Here is a 17,042-nt window from a genome sequence, read left to right as displayed (position 1 = left end):
AGATTCGAGGGTCTGAAAAGTATTGGTGCCAGGACAGACCATCACTGCGGTCCGAGCCACAGTCCTTTAAAGACATAGCACATGGGTTTTCAAATGGGCACCATGGCCATCGGCCACATGCGTGCCCTTGGTCGCTGGGTGCCTTCTTTGTCACATCTGCCCTGACGTGTGTGTGTGTGTGTGTGTGTGTGTGTAACAGAAGAGGAGAAGGGAGGGAAGGAGAAGGCCAGGGAAGAAATAAACTTCATGACTTTTCAATCATTTCTCTTTTTGTCTATTCTCTAGGATTCCTTTTGGTGGGGGCTGAGGGGTTGCACACATGGCAGTGTTCAGAGCTTACTCCTGGTTCTGTGCTCAGGAATTAATCCTAGCAGTGCTCAGGGGAACCATATGGGATGCCAGGGATCGAACCCAGGTCAACTGTGTATAAGGCAAACACCCTACTCTCTATGCTATCTCTCCAGCCCCTATCTAGGATTCATTTTCCATTGAATAGAGTCCTTCTCTAGATTCTATTTTTCTATTATTCTTCTCTGGGATTTATCTTCTCCTTTGCTTCCAGCCCAAGCGCCAGTTGGCACATCAGTAGATACTTGGGGGCTTGTGATGTGCTTCTCAGGGCCCCCAGGGAGAGTTGGGATTCCCCTGGGAGAGATTTCCTTCCCAGTACTCAAACTTGGCTGAAACTATTTCCAGTGACTGCCCCCACCCCCACCACATAGTCTCCAGCTCTGGACGCTCTGGGGTTGCAACAGTCAGAGACTTGAGGGGGATTCCACAAACTTGGATCTATCTGATCCCCCTCTTTCAAGCTGCGTGGCCATCCGGTAGCTTCTCTGGGCCTGTGTCGTCTTCTGGTACATAGATTTCCCATGACACCTCGCAGGACTGCAGAGACACCTGGGAATCAGCTGGCCAGCCCTGCACCTGCTCCTGCAGCAAGGCTGATAGCATCAGAGAACTCACGTGTAATAATTTCAGGGTGATTGTGGGAGACTCACAGGGATGCTGGAGCTAACATTCTTTCAACAAGATCTCTCTGATCGAGAAGCGCTGTGGGGTCTATCATTCCCTCTCCTGTCAGACACAGGAGAGCACCCCCATCTCCTGTCAGGCAGAGAGAGCACCCCTCTCCCATCAACACAGAGAAGCACCCCATCCCTGTCAGACACAGAGCAGCCCCCATCCCATAAGACACAGAGAACACTCATCTCCTGTCAGGCCCAGAGAGCACCCATTTCCATCAGACAAAGCATCCATCTCCGTCAGACAGGCATCCATCTCCATCAGACAGAGCACCCATCTCCATCAGACAGAGGGCACTCCCTGTAAGACACAGAACGCCCATTTCCATCAGACAGAGCACCCATCTCCGTCAGACAGAGCACCCATCTCCATCAGACACAGAGCACCCATCTCCATCAGACACAGAGCACCCATCTCCATCAGACACAGAGCACCCATCTCCATCAGACACAGAGCACCCATCTCCATCAGACATAGAACACCCATCTCCATCAGATACAGAGAGCGCCCATCTCCATCAGACACAGAGAGCACCCATCTCCATCAGACAGAGGGCACTCCCTGTAAGACACAGAACGCCCATTTCCATCAGACAGAGCACCCATCTCCGTCAGACAGAGCACCCATCTTTATCAGACACAGAGCACCCATCTCCATCAGACACAGAGCACCCATCTCCATCAGACATAGAACACCCATCTCCATCAGATACAGAGAGCGCCCATCTCCATCAGACACAGAGAGCACCCATCTCCATCAGACACAGAGCACCCATCTCCATCAGAGAGCACCCTTCCCTCCTGTTGGACAGAGAGTACCCATCTCCATCATGCAGACCACCCTCCCCTCCTGTCAGACACAGAGCACCTATCTCCTTCAGAGAGAGCACCCTGCTATTCCATCAGACTCCCAGAACCCCTGAGCTGTGCAGGCCAGAGGCTGAGGAAGCTGGGGTTCACAGCACAGTCTAGAACCTGACAGTCTATAACCCCCGCAAGCCCAGCTTCCATAAGGACAATAACTACAGACAGCAGTCAGGGCAGAGCCTGTCTCCTCTGAGTCCTGCCCTGATGAACCCGTGAGTTAGGCATCCTCCCTTTACACGGGACGGGGAGACTGAGTCATGGCTTAAGAAGGTTGTCAGAGACTCCTCAGGATACGGATAATGGTCCTCAAACCTAACCGTGGGGATATGACTCCACGTGCAGATGGTGCGGCCCCACGTTCATTCAGCAACCTTGCCGCAAGCCAGGGATTCCCGAGATCTCAGGAGGGTCCAGGCCAGGGCCCCAGGCTAAGAGCCCTGGCCTGATCCCCAGCACCAGAGGCCTCCCATCCCACCCCACCCACACACAATGGGCCACACCCCTGGGCAGCAGTAACTAAGACAGAGAAGGAAGGCGGGAGGAAGGGGAAAGCGACAGACAGCTCAAGTGTGGCTCTTGAACCTGCCTCTGTAGCACAATAGCACTGTCCTCCCGTTGTTCATCGATTTGCTCCAGCGGGCCCAGTAACATCTCCATTGCGAGACTTGCTGTTACTGTTTTTGGCATACCGAATACGTCACGGGGAGCTTGCCAGGCTCTGCCCTGTGGGCAGGATACTCTCGGTAGCTTGCCAGGATCTTCAAGAGGGACGGAAGAATCAAACCCGGGTCGACCACATGCAAGGCAAATGCCCTACCCACTGTGCTATCGCTCCAGCCCAACAAAATGGTATATCTCTAAATGATGATCCCCATATAGAATCTAATTGTGTAGTATGTGGTACAATTTAAATTTGCATAAGTATGTAGCACTGTAGCACTGTCTTCCTGTTATTCATCGATTTGCTCGAGCGGGCACCAGTAAAATCTTCATTGTGTTTTTGACATATCAAATGCGCCACAGGGAGCTTGCCAGGCTCTGCTGTGTGGGCAGGATACTTTTGGTAGCTTACCAGGCTCTCTGAGAGGGACGGAGGAATCAAACCTGGGTCGGCCACATGCAAGGCACACACACACCCTACCTGCTGTGCTATCGCTCCAGTCCTGCCTTTGTAATTCCAAGTTATTTTTCCCATCTCTCAGTCCTGTAAGAAGAAGAGGTGGAGTGTGTGTGTGTGTGTGTGTGTGTGTGTGTGTGTGTGTGTGTGTGTTATCTACAAAGTCGGGGTGATCAGAAGACCCATCTCAAAACTTGGTAGGATTGTAGAAAATGCCACCCAGCTCTCGAGGGCTGTGGTGGAGTCAAGGAGCCAGTGTCCCGGGTTCTACTGGCTGCGTGGCCCGGAATCATTCATTCTCCTTATGGCAGGGCTACCCAGAGATGGGTGCGAGATGCCAGGGCCACTCACAGGAAGGCCTTAGCAGATCTCACACTCACAGTCCCGCACTCCCCGGTCCCTGCTGTGCTGGGGGCTGTGTTGCAGAGCTGGATGATCCCAGCGCTCTGGTGTAACTGACCTTTAACCCTAGAGCCGGCCAAGCCCCAAGCCACTAGGGGGACAAGGAGACATCAGTGACCTCATGGTCTTGGCATGCTGCAGTCTTTAAAGGACTCTGTCCTCTAGGATTTGTGACTCAGTCCTTGGGGTCTCAAGTAGCCGTCACTCCCACCCCCCCCCCCCCCCCCAACGCTGGGAGCTCGTCAGAGGAGCAGAATGCCAGCTCCAGCCCAGACGCAGAATCTGAGGGTCTGGGCAGTGGCTGTCTCTGTCCCCCACATGAGAAGCGCCACTATAGCAGGAAAAGTAAGGAAAGGCAGCATTGTCTGGGCTCTGGTGTGAGAAGGGTTAATGTTTCATTTGGCTCCCGTCAAGGCACCGGAAACAGAAGTTTCCAGAAATTGAAACAGAGGAACGGATGGGCCAGGAAGGCTCCCTTCCTGCCTACGTCCTGAGCAATGGGGAGCTGATTGGGACCTGCACTGGGCCCTGAGCTTCGGGCCTGCAGGGCAGAGGGCGTCAGCCCCCAGAGGCAGGCCAGGACCCTCTGTTCCGGCCCCCTGGCCTGAGGCTACTGGGGAAACCAGCTAACTCAGCTGTCCTGCAAGGAAAGTGCCGAAAGGCGGGTGGGTGAGCCCTGGGACTACTGGGAGGGCCTCTGGGGTTTCCCCTGTGGTGCTGGCCCCTCCCAGTGTTCCCCCAGGTCCCTGAGGAGAGGGCAGGGCCAGTGCCCAGGCCCAGAGCCCTGAAGTGACTGTGTTTGTCTGTCCCCGCCCCCTCAGTGCTGGAGCAGTTGCTTCCTGAGCTTACTGGCTTGCTTAGTCTCCTGGACCACGAGTACCTCAGTGACAGCGCCCTGGAGAAGAAGATGGCCGTGGCCTCCATCCTGCAGAACCTCCAGCCCCTCCCAGGTCTGCCCAGCGCCCCTCAGGACCCTCCATCAGCAGTACACATCAGAGCCTGAGAGCGTGGGACGCTCACCCCTTCTCAGGGTCTGGCCAGTGTCCCCAACCCTTCCTGGCCCTCCTCATCCTTGGCCTGTGGGACCCTCACACCCAGCCCTCTATCACATCGACCTAATGGGGTACACACTGTCCCCCATGCTCCTGCCTCTGTTCCTATCTCAGGACCTCCCCAGCCAGGCCACGGGCTGACGTCCGTGCTCTGGGCAAGCTGCCCGTGGCCTTCGGTGTTGGTGCAAGTCACCTCTGGGCATCGGCGCCCAGCCAGACCAAGATGGTGTCGAAGCTGCCTGCTCGGCCCGCAGGTCCTGGAGGCCTGTCCCCCGCCACTCCTAGAGCAGCCCTGGCTTCCATGTTGGCGGGGAGACTCTTGCAGTCATTTCACTGGGCAGAGGTGAACCCAGTATCAGTGTCAGCACCTCAGGAAGGGCCCTACTTTGCAAAGTGAGTGCTGAGGCCAGGATGGGCTGGGGCCCGGCCACCCCCTAAGCTCCTGTACCTTTTGCTCCTTCACAGCAAAGGAAGTCTCCTACCTGTACGTGAACACGGCAGACCTCCACTCAGGGCCTAGCTTCGTGGAGTCACTCTTTGAAGAATTTGGTGAGTGGGTTCCCCCCAACGCGCCCCCGCTGTGCACCCCTCTCCCCGGGCTGGGGTCCAGCGCCCCTGGCCTTAGCCCAGCTCTGACTTCGCAGCACTAAGGCCCTTTGGGCAAGACCCTGAGTGTGCCTGGAGTCACCGCCATCTGCCTACAGGCTGAGGCAATGAGGGATGGACAGAGGGGTCTCAGTGGGCCGGCCCACAGCTGCTCTCATCCACGTCCAGGGCTGTCCAACCGCTGCAGCCCTGGAGGCCAGTGGTGGCCCGCAGGAGTTGGGACGATTCTACCACAGGCGTCTCCATGTACCCCTGACAACAGCCAAAGTGGCCGCTCCCTCACCTCAGCCTCTCCTCACCCCGACACGGCCATAGCGGCCAGTGTGGGGCCACACGGCTGGAGCCGAGCCCAGTCCCTTGCTCCCTCCTCGTTGATGGAGGTGGCAGCTTCTGAGGAGGTCTTCCCACTCTGCACACCCATCAGACTGTGACCTGAGTGACCTTCGGGACATGCCGGAGGATGAGGGGGAGCCCGGGAAAGGAGTCGGCCCTGAGCCAGCCAAGAGCCCGCCCTTGAGAGCCGTGAGTCCTGCCCTGGGTTTCCAGCCCCTCACCCTTACCCCATCCCTCCACAGAGGGCAAGAGAGGCTCTGGCATGAAGTCTGGGGGGCTCTGAGGGCTCTCGCTTTCCTGGTGGCAGTTTAGGGCCGTGAGAGTCACATTCCAGCACCCCGGACATGTGCCCTGTGTTCATGCCTAGCAACCACCTCAGGGAAAAACCCCTGCTATTGAGGATGGGGGAAAGGGGTTAGGGAGACTAACCCCAGCATCAGGGATTGGGGGTTAACATCAGCACCAGGGATGGGCTAACCTCAGCACCAGGGATGGGGGGCTAACCTTGGCACTAGGGATGAGGGCTCACCTCAGCACCAGAGACGGGGGCTAACCTCAGCACCAGGAATGGGTGCTAACCTCAGCACCAGGGATTGGGGGGCAGGGGGGGGTAACCTCAGCACCTCAGCACCAGGGATGAGGAAATGGGGTGAGTGGGGGGGTTGCTCTGCCCTCCCTATTGTAGAGCGTCAGACAAATCACTCTTGCCTGAGCCTGATTCTTTTCACCTACAAACTGACACCTGGCATCCGGCCCTCAGGTTTCCAGCCTTGGTCCTTGGAACAGGGCAGAGCCATAGTCACATCAAGCCTGTCCCCTTGACTGTGTGGTTCACCAGCCCCAGCACCATCCTTGGTCCCGAGTGTTGCCACTTGCCATGTTCTTTAGCGCTCACAGCCGTAGAGTGAGGTGGGTGCTCTTGGTGTCCAGTTTCGTGATAAGAAAACTGAGGCTCAGGGCTGGAGAGATGGTACAGCAGGTCAGTGCCTGCTTAGCATGTGGCTGATCTCGGCTGAATGCTGGCACCACATAGCGTTCCCCAAGGCCCTCCAGGAGTGATCCCTGAGCACAGAGGCAGGAGGAAGCCCTGAGCACTGCTCGGTGTGGGCCTAAGAGGAGGGAGGGAGGGAGCGAGGGAGGGAGGGAGGGAAAAAGAGGGAGGAGGAGGAGGGGAGGAGGGAGGGAAGAAGGCAGGCAGTCAGGCTGAGGTTCAGAGAGCATTGGTGGAGCACAGGGTACAGGACAGCACAGACCTTGTATGCGACCCACTCCCACTAGACCCCAGCACCCCAAGGGTCACTGAGTGAGCCCTGGAGGCCCTTGAACACCATCACGGTGACCTGGGTCCCCCCTGCACCCAGGCCCTCGCAGCACCTTAGCCTTGGGTCTTCATATGAAGCCACCAGCTGAGAGCCAAGAATTTCCAGGATAATAATTATTATTAATATTTATTATTATTATTATCTTGGTGAGACCCTTCAGCCTGATCTCCGGGTTTCCCAGCCCTGCCCTTGCCTGGTCCCTCAAAGTTTAGGCCCCATGTCTGTCTCCTGCCTGTCCTCCTGCCTCCCGCTCCTCTCTGTGAAGGCCTCTGGGTCTCCCACGTCGCTGTGTCCCCCACAGGCAGTGGACCTGCCCCCGCCGCTCCCCAACAGGCCCCCGCCTGAGGACTACTACGAGGAGGCTCTTCCCCTGGGTCCTGGCAAGGCCCCTGAGTACATCAGCTCCCACAGTAAGTTCTGGTCCCCTGGGGGCTGGGGGACTGAGTGGAGGGGACCAGGGCGGGGGAAGAGGAGCTTTTCCCTGAAGGTCTAGCCTGGGATGCCCCCCGCCCCCCCCCCCCCCCCCGCCACACTCCCCTCTGAGGTTACTGAACTTCTCTAGCATGGCCTGTGAAGGTGATGAACATGGTCCTGGGGGCCAAGCCTGGGTCCAGTCCCAGTTATCTGTAGCCTGGGTCCCCTCTTGCTTTGTCCCCCCTTGACTTAGAAAGAAGGACCAGGCACGTAAAGGTGCTCGGCAAGGCCGCATGGACTCACTCACACACTCCTGGCCAAGGGGCTGGCCTCGGTGCTGTCTCCACTGTCCCCTCCTGCAGCAGAGTTGGTTATAAAGCCACAGGCTGACATGAAAGGCACACAATAAAATAGGTCTGCTGTGCTGATCCCAAAAGAGGCTGAGGGCCACACGTTTCCACAGAGCCCAGACACCTTGCACCTGCATCCATGTAACAGTGATGTAGGGTATGCCAGCAACTCTCACCAGCATTTTCCTGTGAGAAGTGAAGAAATATCAGAATGAAGGGGAGGCAGTTTCCTATTCATGCTCTTCTGGTCGGATTGTGCTTCTCACGCTGGGCACCTACTTTCTTGTAGCAAAATTGCACAGGAAGTGATGGTTGTTTGTGAGTTCAAAGTGTAGGGGTAAAAAAATAAATAAAAATAAAAAATAAGGGGCTGGAGCAATAGCACAGCGGGTAGGGCGTTTGCCTTGCACGCGGCCAACCCGGGTTTGATTCCCAGCATCCCATATAGTCCCCTGAGCACCGCCAGGGGTAATTCCTGAGCACAGAGCCAGGAGTAATCCCTGTGCATTGCTGGGTGTGACCCAAAAAGCAAAAAAAATTAAAAAATGTAGGGGTGCCCGACGCGAGCATTCGGTATCCAAGAGATGGCAACCACATACTGTTGTTCAGAATCGCCCCTTTAATGCAGAGCTGCTAGCATACTTATAGAACATCTGAGGGGTTAGAGGTACAGGACTGCATGTGGGTGTCATTGATTATTTACAGAGGTAAAGTGTTTTGGCAGAGGCAGTTCGTTTCCTTGGGCAGATTAACTCAAGGAGACACTCTGTCTCCCAGAGACATCTATATTGCTTTTCTCTTTCCCTTTTGTTGTACATATTAAACAATTAAGCTTACTTCTTATTAATACTTGCAGTTATTTGGATAAACACAGTAAGAGATATAGATTCCAAAACTTAGTTCTCTGGGTCCTCAGGGCGAGAAAGACTTTTACCATAAATCCCAGACTTGGCCCTCAAGCTGGTTCAGCTTGTCCTTCCCCATTGGGGTCCTGTCTTTTAAGTCACAACAGCTTGCATCAAAACTATGCTTTTATGCATAGTTTAAAGACTAAAGACTAAAGTCTAAAAAGACTGTCCCATTTGGATGCTGAGGTAGCTTCACTGCTTGCCCTGGGTCCCAAATATTAGAAGCATAGTATTAATGGTCTTCCTATGTTTAAGCAAAGAACATTGCTCTATAGTAAAATATGAAAAACAAGTAATTCACTTAAAAAATTCAGAATCACCAGAAATTTTGACTTATAAGTAACCAAGACTGATTTAGGGAATTGTAACAATGAGAGGTAAAACACAAAGGAAAGGTTAAAGATAAACTCGGGATTAGGGACCCTGGAAAGAACACTCTTAAGTTTCTCTGGGGAGTGGGAAGGAAAAGGGGCAATTCATTGAAGAAGCCTAAAACACTTAGGGTTAATATCCAGCAGTTGTTCAGGGACCCACAGCGTGGCATGTGCTGGTGCCATGCCCCCTCCCAACCCCTCAGCTCCCAGCCCTCAGAGCTCCCACCTGAAGCCTCCCCACTCCCACACACTCTCCCACACACAGCCACAAGCTTCTTACTGTGTAGTTCCCCTGTCTGGATCTTTCCTGCCAATGGAATCATGTTGTCAAGATTCATCCATGATCTTGATGAATCGGTCCTTTCGTTTTGTGTGTGGTGCTGGGGGTTGAACCCAGGGCCTCACCCATGCAGAACACATGCCTTACCACTGAGCTATGTCCCCAGCCCTGCGTCAGGACTCTCATAAAGACCAGAAAACATGCCATGGTGTGGCTAGCCCACACTTTCTTTTGACCCATTTGCCAATGAATGGATATCTGACTATTTCCCACCTAGTGGCCTCTGTGACCCAAATTTGGCTGGGTCCGGAGGACACTGTGCCTCTTTGACCCTGACAGTCATAGGGTCCATGTAGCAAGTGACATTATCCACTCAAGGACTTGGAGGTGGTGAGGGCAGGGCTGGATCTCGGGCTCAACCCACTGCTGCATGAGGTTCCTCCCCCTCCACAAAGCATCCCCAGGACAGTGGGGATCCCGGGGCAGAAGGGAAGGGAAGGGAGGGACACAGGAAGGGGCAGGCTCTGGCCAGGGCGGAGGCGCCAGGATCCCCCACAGGATCTGATGCTGTAAGAGCCAAGCACATTCCCCCCGCCCCCATGCTTCCCACCCACCCCCACCTTTCTGCCCTGAAGCCCCCAGTCCATTTAAGGGGTGTCAGTGACATGTGACAGAGGGCCTGGGCAGAGCAAGCTGAGTGTCACAAGGCAGAATGCTGGGTGTCCCCCACACACATACACCCTACCCCCTGGCTCAGTCCTGTCGTGCTCCGGAAACAGATGGCAGGGCCGGGAGCCCAAATTAAGTTTTGCAGGACCGTGCAGGGTGGGAGCAAGTGGAAGTGGGTGAAAGACTTCCCAGAGATGGGCCACACGCCTGTCCCTGGGGCAGGGAGCTCCGTGCCCAGCCAGGCTCCCTTCCTAGCACACCCTGCGAGGGCTGGGTTTCCTCGTCTGTCAGGTGTCAGGCGGGGCTGATGCCAACCTCCCTGTGTGGGGAAATGGAAAGTTGGCAGTGGGGATGGGCACTTGCCGAGCACCTCCTGGCTGTCAGGCTCCAAGAGTGAACCCATATCATATCACTGATTTGAGGAGGGATTGTGGTCCTGTCACTCCAAGCAGTGCAGTGTGAAAAGCAGTGACTGTTCTTCCAAGCTGGCTGGAGAGGTGACAGAGAGATGGATTCACACTCAAGTCCCAAAGCCTCCTCCACCCACCAGAATTCAGAACTGAGCTGGTGTAAAAGGACAGTCACTGTTCCGATTCCTCGGAATCAGTTTCATTTCTCTCTTCTCGCCGCTGTTTATGATGGTCCACCTAAATAGGTTCCAGTTTAAGTGAAGTTCCTGGGCCCTGCCCAAAACTGTGAATTGACTCTTTGGGGATACAACCCAAGAATCTGCATTTTATACGATCGCCCTGTTATGCTGGTACAGAAGAAACTGAGACCCACCCCCCACACACACACCCTGTGTTGTACAACCTCCGATGAGAATGTATCGTGAAAATGAGCATCAGCACTGTGGTCTGCAGCCTGGGCCACAATCTGATTGTGATTGGGTCTGCCTCTAGAGAGTACAGGGGACACAGTCCTGTTTCCCTTATGGCCGTCCTCATCAGGGCAGGTGGGTCGGACACCACGGGCCCAGGGCTAGCTATGGAGCACTCGGTATCCCACACGGCCTCGTGTGGAGCACACTCTGAGGCCAGGCCTATGATGTTTGCACAGCAATAAAAGGATGGATTTTTCCCATCATGTCTACAGCCTTAGGTGATGCAGGCAGAGTTCTTTGGGTATTTGCTGGTATATTGAAAGGAAGCGTATACAGCAGTATCAAGTACCAGTACTAAGTACCCTGCAGTACCAAGACTAGGTCAATGACACACACCCCCTACATAAACCCCCCCCCCCATATGTACCTCAGGCTGGAGGTCATTGAGGAGGGGCTGGCCACTCTGGGTCTTGAGGGATGAATAGGAGTTCTCTGGCAGAAGACAAGAATGGATCGGAGTAGCACAGGCATGGTATGGAGGTGCCATGGAGCCCACAGGGGCATTTCCTGGTGATGGGAACACAGTGGGGAGTACTAGAGGGTCAGAGAAGGGCCAGGTGTTGGGGTCTTCCCCACCCAGTGCCCTGGAGTCGACCTGCATTTTGCCGAAGGGCAGTTCCTCTGCCAACCCCACAGATGGCTGCAGCCCTGCGCACTCCATCACAGACGGCTACTACGAAGACGCCGACAGCAGCTACCCTGCCACCAGGATGAACGGGGAGCTAAAAACCTCCTGTGAGTAGAGGACATGCAGACCGACGCTTCTGTGCGCCCGGGCTTGATCCTGTGCATTTGGGTGCCCACCCCCTCGCCCTCGGGGTTGCCATGGAGCCCCCATGGAGCCCCCATGGAGCCTGTGTATCTGGTGGTCGTAGGGCTGGATGAACTCCTGGAGACAGACGCAAGGGTCTCTCTGGGCTCCGCTTTGCTACTGTGTGAAAGGGGGTATGCGGGGCACTGTGAGAATCACCCACCTCTGGGTGCCAAGTGGTGTGCCAGGCTCGAGGCTTAACGAGCCCGGCACACACAGCTTCACAGCCCGCACTCACGCTCACCACAGCCTGAGTAGCAGGTGGCGTTATTCCCGTGGCCTTTCACTGGTGGGGACGGAGAGAAGCAAAGCCGCCAACAACCCCCAGCCAGCGGTCAGCTGCCAGGACCCTGAGCGCAGGGTTGATGCCCACCCCAGGAGCGACCCCATGAGAGGGTGGGTAACTACTTCCCCAGGATGGCACTGATGGTCCTTTCCTCACAGACAATGACTCTGACGCCATGAGCAGCTCCTATGAGTCGTATGAGGAAGAGGAGGAAGAAGGGAAGGGGCCACCTCCCCTGCACCAGTGGCCCTCCGAGGAGTCCTCCATGCACCTGGTGAGGGACAGCAGGATATGCGCCTTCCTGCTACGGAAAAAGCGCTTTGGACAGTGGGCCAAGCAGCTGACCGTCATCAAGGAAGACCAGCTCCTGGTGAGTGGCACGGGCGCGCCCCTCGGCAGCACAGGGATTAGTACTGCTGGTGTGTGTGATGGGGGGAGGTGTGTGTGTGATCTGTGTGTGATCTGTGTGTGTGTGTGTGTGTGTGTGTGTGTGTGTGTGCAGGTCACCCGCCTCTGTGTGCAAGTGTGTCTGCCTTCCTCTCTGTGGGCTTGGCTTATGCACCAAGGCTACAAGCCAAGGCTGCAAGGGACCAGAGCTCTCCCACTCTGCTAGAAATATCTAAAAATAACTTGAAGACCTGATAGAGACTTTACCAAGTTTTTTGTTTTGTTATTGCCAGAGACACCTTTTAAAATTTTTTTTAATCATTTTGTTTTTGCCAGAGACACCTTTAAAAAATAAGTTATAGGGCCAAAGAACATGGCTTAAAGGACTGGAGTGCACAGTTTGCATGGGGGAGCCCCGAGTTCCATCCCCAGCACCCCACATGTTGCCCCTCATCCCCCACCCCTCTGTGTACCACCAAGGGTGACACCCTTGTTCTATGCTGGGAACAGTCTCTGGACACTACTGCCAGATGTGGCCCCATGCCAAAAATTAGATAAACAACAGAGAAAAATAAATAAATATGGGACCAGGGAGATAGTATAGAGGTTAGGTTAGGGATGGATTCCTGACTCCACATGACTTCCCAAGCGTGGGCAGGTGTGACCCTGAAGCCCACCAGGCACTGCTGTTCTTGCCCTGTGGTCAGCTCTGCATCCTTGGGCCCTGTCTGAACCACTGGCCCTGGTCGGCAAGGGATGACCCACATCACAAGCGGTGGCACCAGCCGCAGAGCACCACATGGGAGGCTACAAAATAATAATAATACTAAAATATAAAATAAGGTTTAAATCAGAAAGATCTTGAAGGGCTGGAGCATGTTCCTGGCATGTGGAATGCCCCCAGTTCAATCCTGGCACCACAGTCCCTGGTTTTCACCAGGACGGTCTCTGAGCCACCAAGCACTGGGGATCCCCCCCCCCATGCCCTCCAACACAATAAGACTTACTGGTTTTCATGGCATAGGCAAGTACGTTCATTTGTGGGTTATAGGAGAACAGAGTGAGAAAGTATGTTCTAAAACCACCCCAGGGTTAACCAGTATTTCCATCCTGGTTTTCATACATGTTTTTCCTAAAAACTGCCCATGCAGTATTCTGTATTATTTGGGAGTGGGGTGGGGGTGCCATACTTAAAAGTACTCGAGGTTACTCCCAAGTCTGTTCTTTGGGATCACTCCTGGAGGTGCTCAGGGGACCGTGCAATGCTGGGGGTCAAGTCAAGGTCAGCACTGTAATACTTGTCATTATATCCTGTCTTTAAGTATTTTTTAAATTCCTCATTATTTCTTAAAAGAAAATGTAATCTTAGTTCCAGAAAGGAAATTTTCAGGAATAAAGAAAAAGAGGGGCTGGAGCGATAGCACGGCAGGTAGGACGTTTGTCTTAGACGCGGCCAACCCAGGTTCGATTCCCAGCATCCCATATGGTCCCCCAAGCACCGCTGGGAGTAATTCCTGAGTGCAGAGCCAGGAGTAACCCCTGAGCATCGCTGGGTGTGACCCAAAAAGAAAAAAAAATAAAAGAGTCCTTTACCTAAAAGCTCCTGGATTTGCGCTGACCAACACGTATCACTGGATGAGGCCTCTTGTACTCCAGGGACTGACCAGGTTGGAACTGGCTTCCTCAAGTCTTGGCTTTTCCTGTCTGAGTGCTCTGGCCAGAGTCTCTACATCGAGTCAGTGGAGCGATGAGAGCAGGAGCCCTTGTGCAGAACTCTGGGAGGGTTGCAGTTACTTGTCAACAGGCTGAGGTTTGCCACGGGTTATTGTAGAGGCTCCTTATTTATTAGCACCTTGAAGAGAGTTCTTTTATTTTCCAAGTTGCTGAGAACCAACAGTAAACTAATTGTGAATTTTATCAAATACTTTTTCTGCTTCTACTGAGACACGTGCTTTTTCTCCTTTTTCCTAGTCAGATGAATTATGTGTCTAGTTTTTGAAGACTCACCTGCTCTCCTGTTCCTGGGACCCATTCTTCTTGGTCCTGATGCAGTGTCCTTTTTATATGTGTCTATACTTGATTTGCAAATATTTTGCTTCAACTTGTGAAGCACTTTTGATAGGCGAGGTTGGCCAGGGAGCTCTCCAGTGGGAGGCCCCGAGATCCATCCCAGCACCACACACACCCTGAACATGCCACAATGGTGGGGCAAGCCCCATTAAAAAAAAAAAAAGAGGGGAGCTGATACTTCCCCCTTTTCATAAAATAATTGTCAGAGTCCCGTGTCAAGGTCCTGCTGACCTCCTACTAAGAACCGAGCAAAGAAAATCATTGCATATAAGTGACTGATTTCCTGAACCTACTAGGATTTCATCTCCCATTTTCCTGCCTCGCAGCCTCTGGCCAGGGGCTGGCTGTCTCCCAAAGGCTGCCGGATTCTTCTCTGGCTCTGCTCCAAGGCTCTTTGAGTTTTGTGTGAGAAGTGCGCTCTCAGGCCACTCTCTTGCTCAGTGGCGCCCCCTGGAGTCCCTAATTGTCCTTGAGTCCTGAAGGCTGCCCAGGGAGGCTGGTGCCTGTCAGCCAGGCTTCCCTGGGAGTGAGTGACCACAGCTCCCGTCCTCATGCCCTGCTCACTACTGAGCAGGGGCCGAGAGGCCTCGGGAGGAATGCGTAGGCCAGTTCCCTGGCTTCTCTTCCTTCTGCTCCAGGCCACGCTGACTCCTTTCCCACCCGCCCCTTCCAGTGTTATAAAAGTTCCAAGGACCGGCAGCCGCACCTCCGGCTGGCTCTGGAGACCTGCAGTGTCGTCTACGTGCCCAAGGACAGCCGCCACAAGAGACACGAGCTGCGTTTCTCCCAGGGTGCCACCGAGGTGTTGGTGCTGGCGCTGCAGAGCCGGGAGCAGGCGAAGGAGTGGTTGAAGGTAAGGGGGTCTGAGCCCACCTGGCCCCTGCTCTGGAAGGATAGGCCTTGGTCCGGGCCTGTGTGTGGCCGTGGGGCTGAGCATCTGCATCAGACAGACCTCAGGCTGGAGGTCTCTGTTCCTTCTCTCATCTGAAGCCCCTCTTCCAATGGCCCTGCTGTGGATGGGTCCTCCTCCCATGGCGAGTTATCAGATGCGCCAAGCAAGCCGGGTCTGCCACTGTTTGAAACTCGGATCCTTCTAATCACGGAAAACCCCCACCCTGCCTTTGGCGAAAAGGCAAAAATCCACCTGGATCCGTCTGCTGTGTCTTGGAACCACGCAGAGGAGGGGTCCACGTCTCCGCGTGCTGAGCACCAGCCTTGGGTCATGCAGGGTGCTGAGAGCTTATTGATGTGACCTCATTTATTCCTCCCCACTAGCAGAACTGTTATTTTACAAAGTGGGGAAACGGAGGCACCCACTGGGCACTCACGTGACTTTCCAGAGGTTGCATTGAGGATGAGAAGTGAAAAAGGATTTCTCCGACAGCGCTGACTGGGGCTCTGTGATGAGTCTCAGGGCAGGCAGATGTGTCTGGGCCCCAGCCTCAGCAGCAGGGCGGCTGCATGAAGTCCTCGTAGGGATCCTGGGCACCGCACGAGCCCATGGCTGCCTTATTCCTACCCTCCTGCCGGCCTGCATCCCTGCGCCCCCGTGGGTGTCCCTCTAGCCCATGCCTCTGTCCTGACTTTCCTGCTGGAACAAAGAGCCCCTCCTCCCTTCCTTCCTGAGATAACCAGCTCTCCCGCTGCAGGGCCCAGCGTTTCCCAAACTGCCTTTGTCTGGGAGGGGAAGGAAACCCGACCACCTGCTGGGGGCGCCTCTGCCCCCCAGGGCTGCGGCAAAAGGAGGGGTCCTGGACCCGGCCTCAATGTCCGGTCCTGGGCAGCCTCAGCCAGCAGCTTAAGGGCTGGAAACTGGGTCCTCACCTCTCCCAGCCTCACACGAGTCTGTCCCTGGGTGGTGACGTTGGCTGCGACCCCCGGGGCTGTGCTGGGACACAGTGAGCTCCTGTGGGCCTGCAGCCACCAGCCGCCACGCTTCCTTTTGGCCCAGCTGCCTGTTGGCCCCAAATGACCTGGTGCTGCAGAATGTTGTGAGGGTCCAACCCACCCATGAAGCGTTCCCGTGCACACAGGCCACTGTGTCCAGTTCACATCCATCTTCTCATGCGTCCTTCCACCCCCGGAGAGAGAAGCCAAGGACCAGCATCCATCGCAGCTTGGGGAAACCCAGACGGGAGCAGGGAAAGGACTTTGCCAGGGCCACGTAGCTAAGAAGCACCAGTGCCGGTTCTAGGAGTCCGGTCTCTCTGTTCCCAGCCCCCGTCTTTACCATCCCAAGGACAAGTGTGACAGGAGGCCGTGCCGCCTCCTCTCTTCTGCCTGGTGGCCACACGGCCCCTGGCTGTGCCCACCTCCTGCTCATAGCTGTGTACTCTCACACACAGGCCATCCGGGAGGTGAGCAAGTCTGCAGGGGGAGCAGAAGGGTTGGAGGTGCCCACATCCCCGGCCCTCCAGTGCAAGCTGGACCTGGACAAGGTAGGTCTGTCTTTAGCGGGGCTCCTCAGGGCAGGCACGGGCCGCTCAGCATAGGGTCTGTCCCCGGGCATTCCCAGAACGGATGGGACGGCCCGCACAGAGCTGTGGGGCTCAGGAAATATCTGCAAAATGAAAACCTACATATATGCTGAGCAGGCAGAGGTGGGTGTGGCTGACCCCTCCCACCTCCATCCCCTCCCCCACCCGCTGTCTTTGAATGGGCCGTGAACAGGGCATGGGAATAGACCAGCCAGGAAAGGAGGGAGCCCAGCCTGGAGTTGTCATCATTCAGTGGTTGTCAGCCATTGACAAACACCAGCTAGTGCCTGTGCATTGTGGAGGATGTGCACTGTGGGCCCCAGCCCCCTGTTCCTTTTATGGGAGTTCTATGACCCAAAGAGTGTGATTTCACAAGTGAAGAGTATGACTGTGTAACCAGCAATGCTGT

General features: G+C 55.0%; 1 protein-coding gene across 1 annotated transcript in view; it reads left to right on the top strand.

Annotated features, from left to right (window-relative positions):
- Positions 1 to 17,042, top strand: part of AFAP1L1 (actin filament associated protein 1 like 1) — a 78,141-nt gene that overhangs the window by 30,792 nt on the left and 30,307 nt on the right. The window contains exons 2-9 of the mRNA XM_056124468.1: positions 4,233 to 4,361; positions 4,929 to 5,012; positions 5,494 to 5,591; positions 7,026 to 7,134; positions 11,239 to 11,337; positions 11,858 to 12,069; positions 14,830 to 15,009; positions 16,502 to 16,594. Of these exons, the coding sequence (XP_055980443.1) occupies positions 4,233 to 4,361; positions 4,929 to 5,012; positions 5,494 to 5,591; positions 7,026 to 7,134; positions 11,239 to 11,337; positions 11,858 to 12,069; positions 14,830 to 15,009; positions 16,502 to 16,594 (1,004 nt within the window). The remainder of the gene's footprint in view (positions 1 to 4,232; positions 4,362 to 4,928; positions 5,013 to 5,493; positions 5,592 to 7,025; positions 7,135 to 11,238; positions 11,338 to 11,857; positions 12,070 to 14,829; positions 15,010 to 16,501; positions 16,595 to 17,042) is intronic.

Source organism: Sorex fumeus, unplaced genomic scaffold, assembly GCF_029834395.1.
Source record: "Sorex fumeus unplaced genomic scaffold, SorFum_2.1 ptg000051l, whole genome shotgun sequence".
Taxonomy (NCBI): Eukaryota; Metazoa; Chordata; class Mammalia; order Eulipotyphla; family Soricidae; genus Sorex; species Sorex fumeus.
Note: the sequence above shows the minus strand (reverse complement) of the source record. Positions and strands in the feature narration are given on the sequence as shown.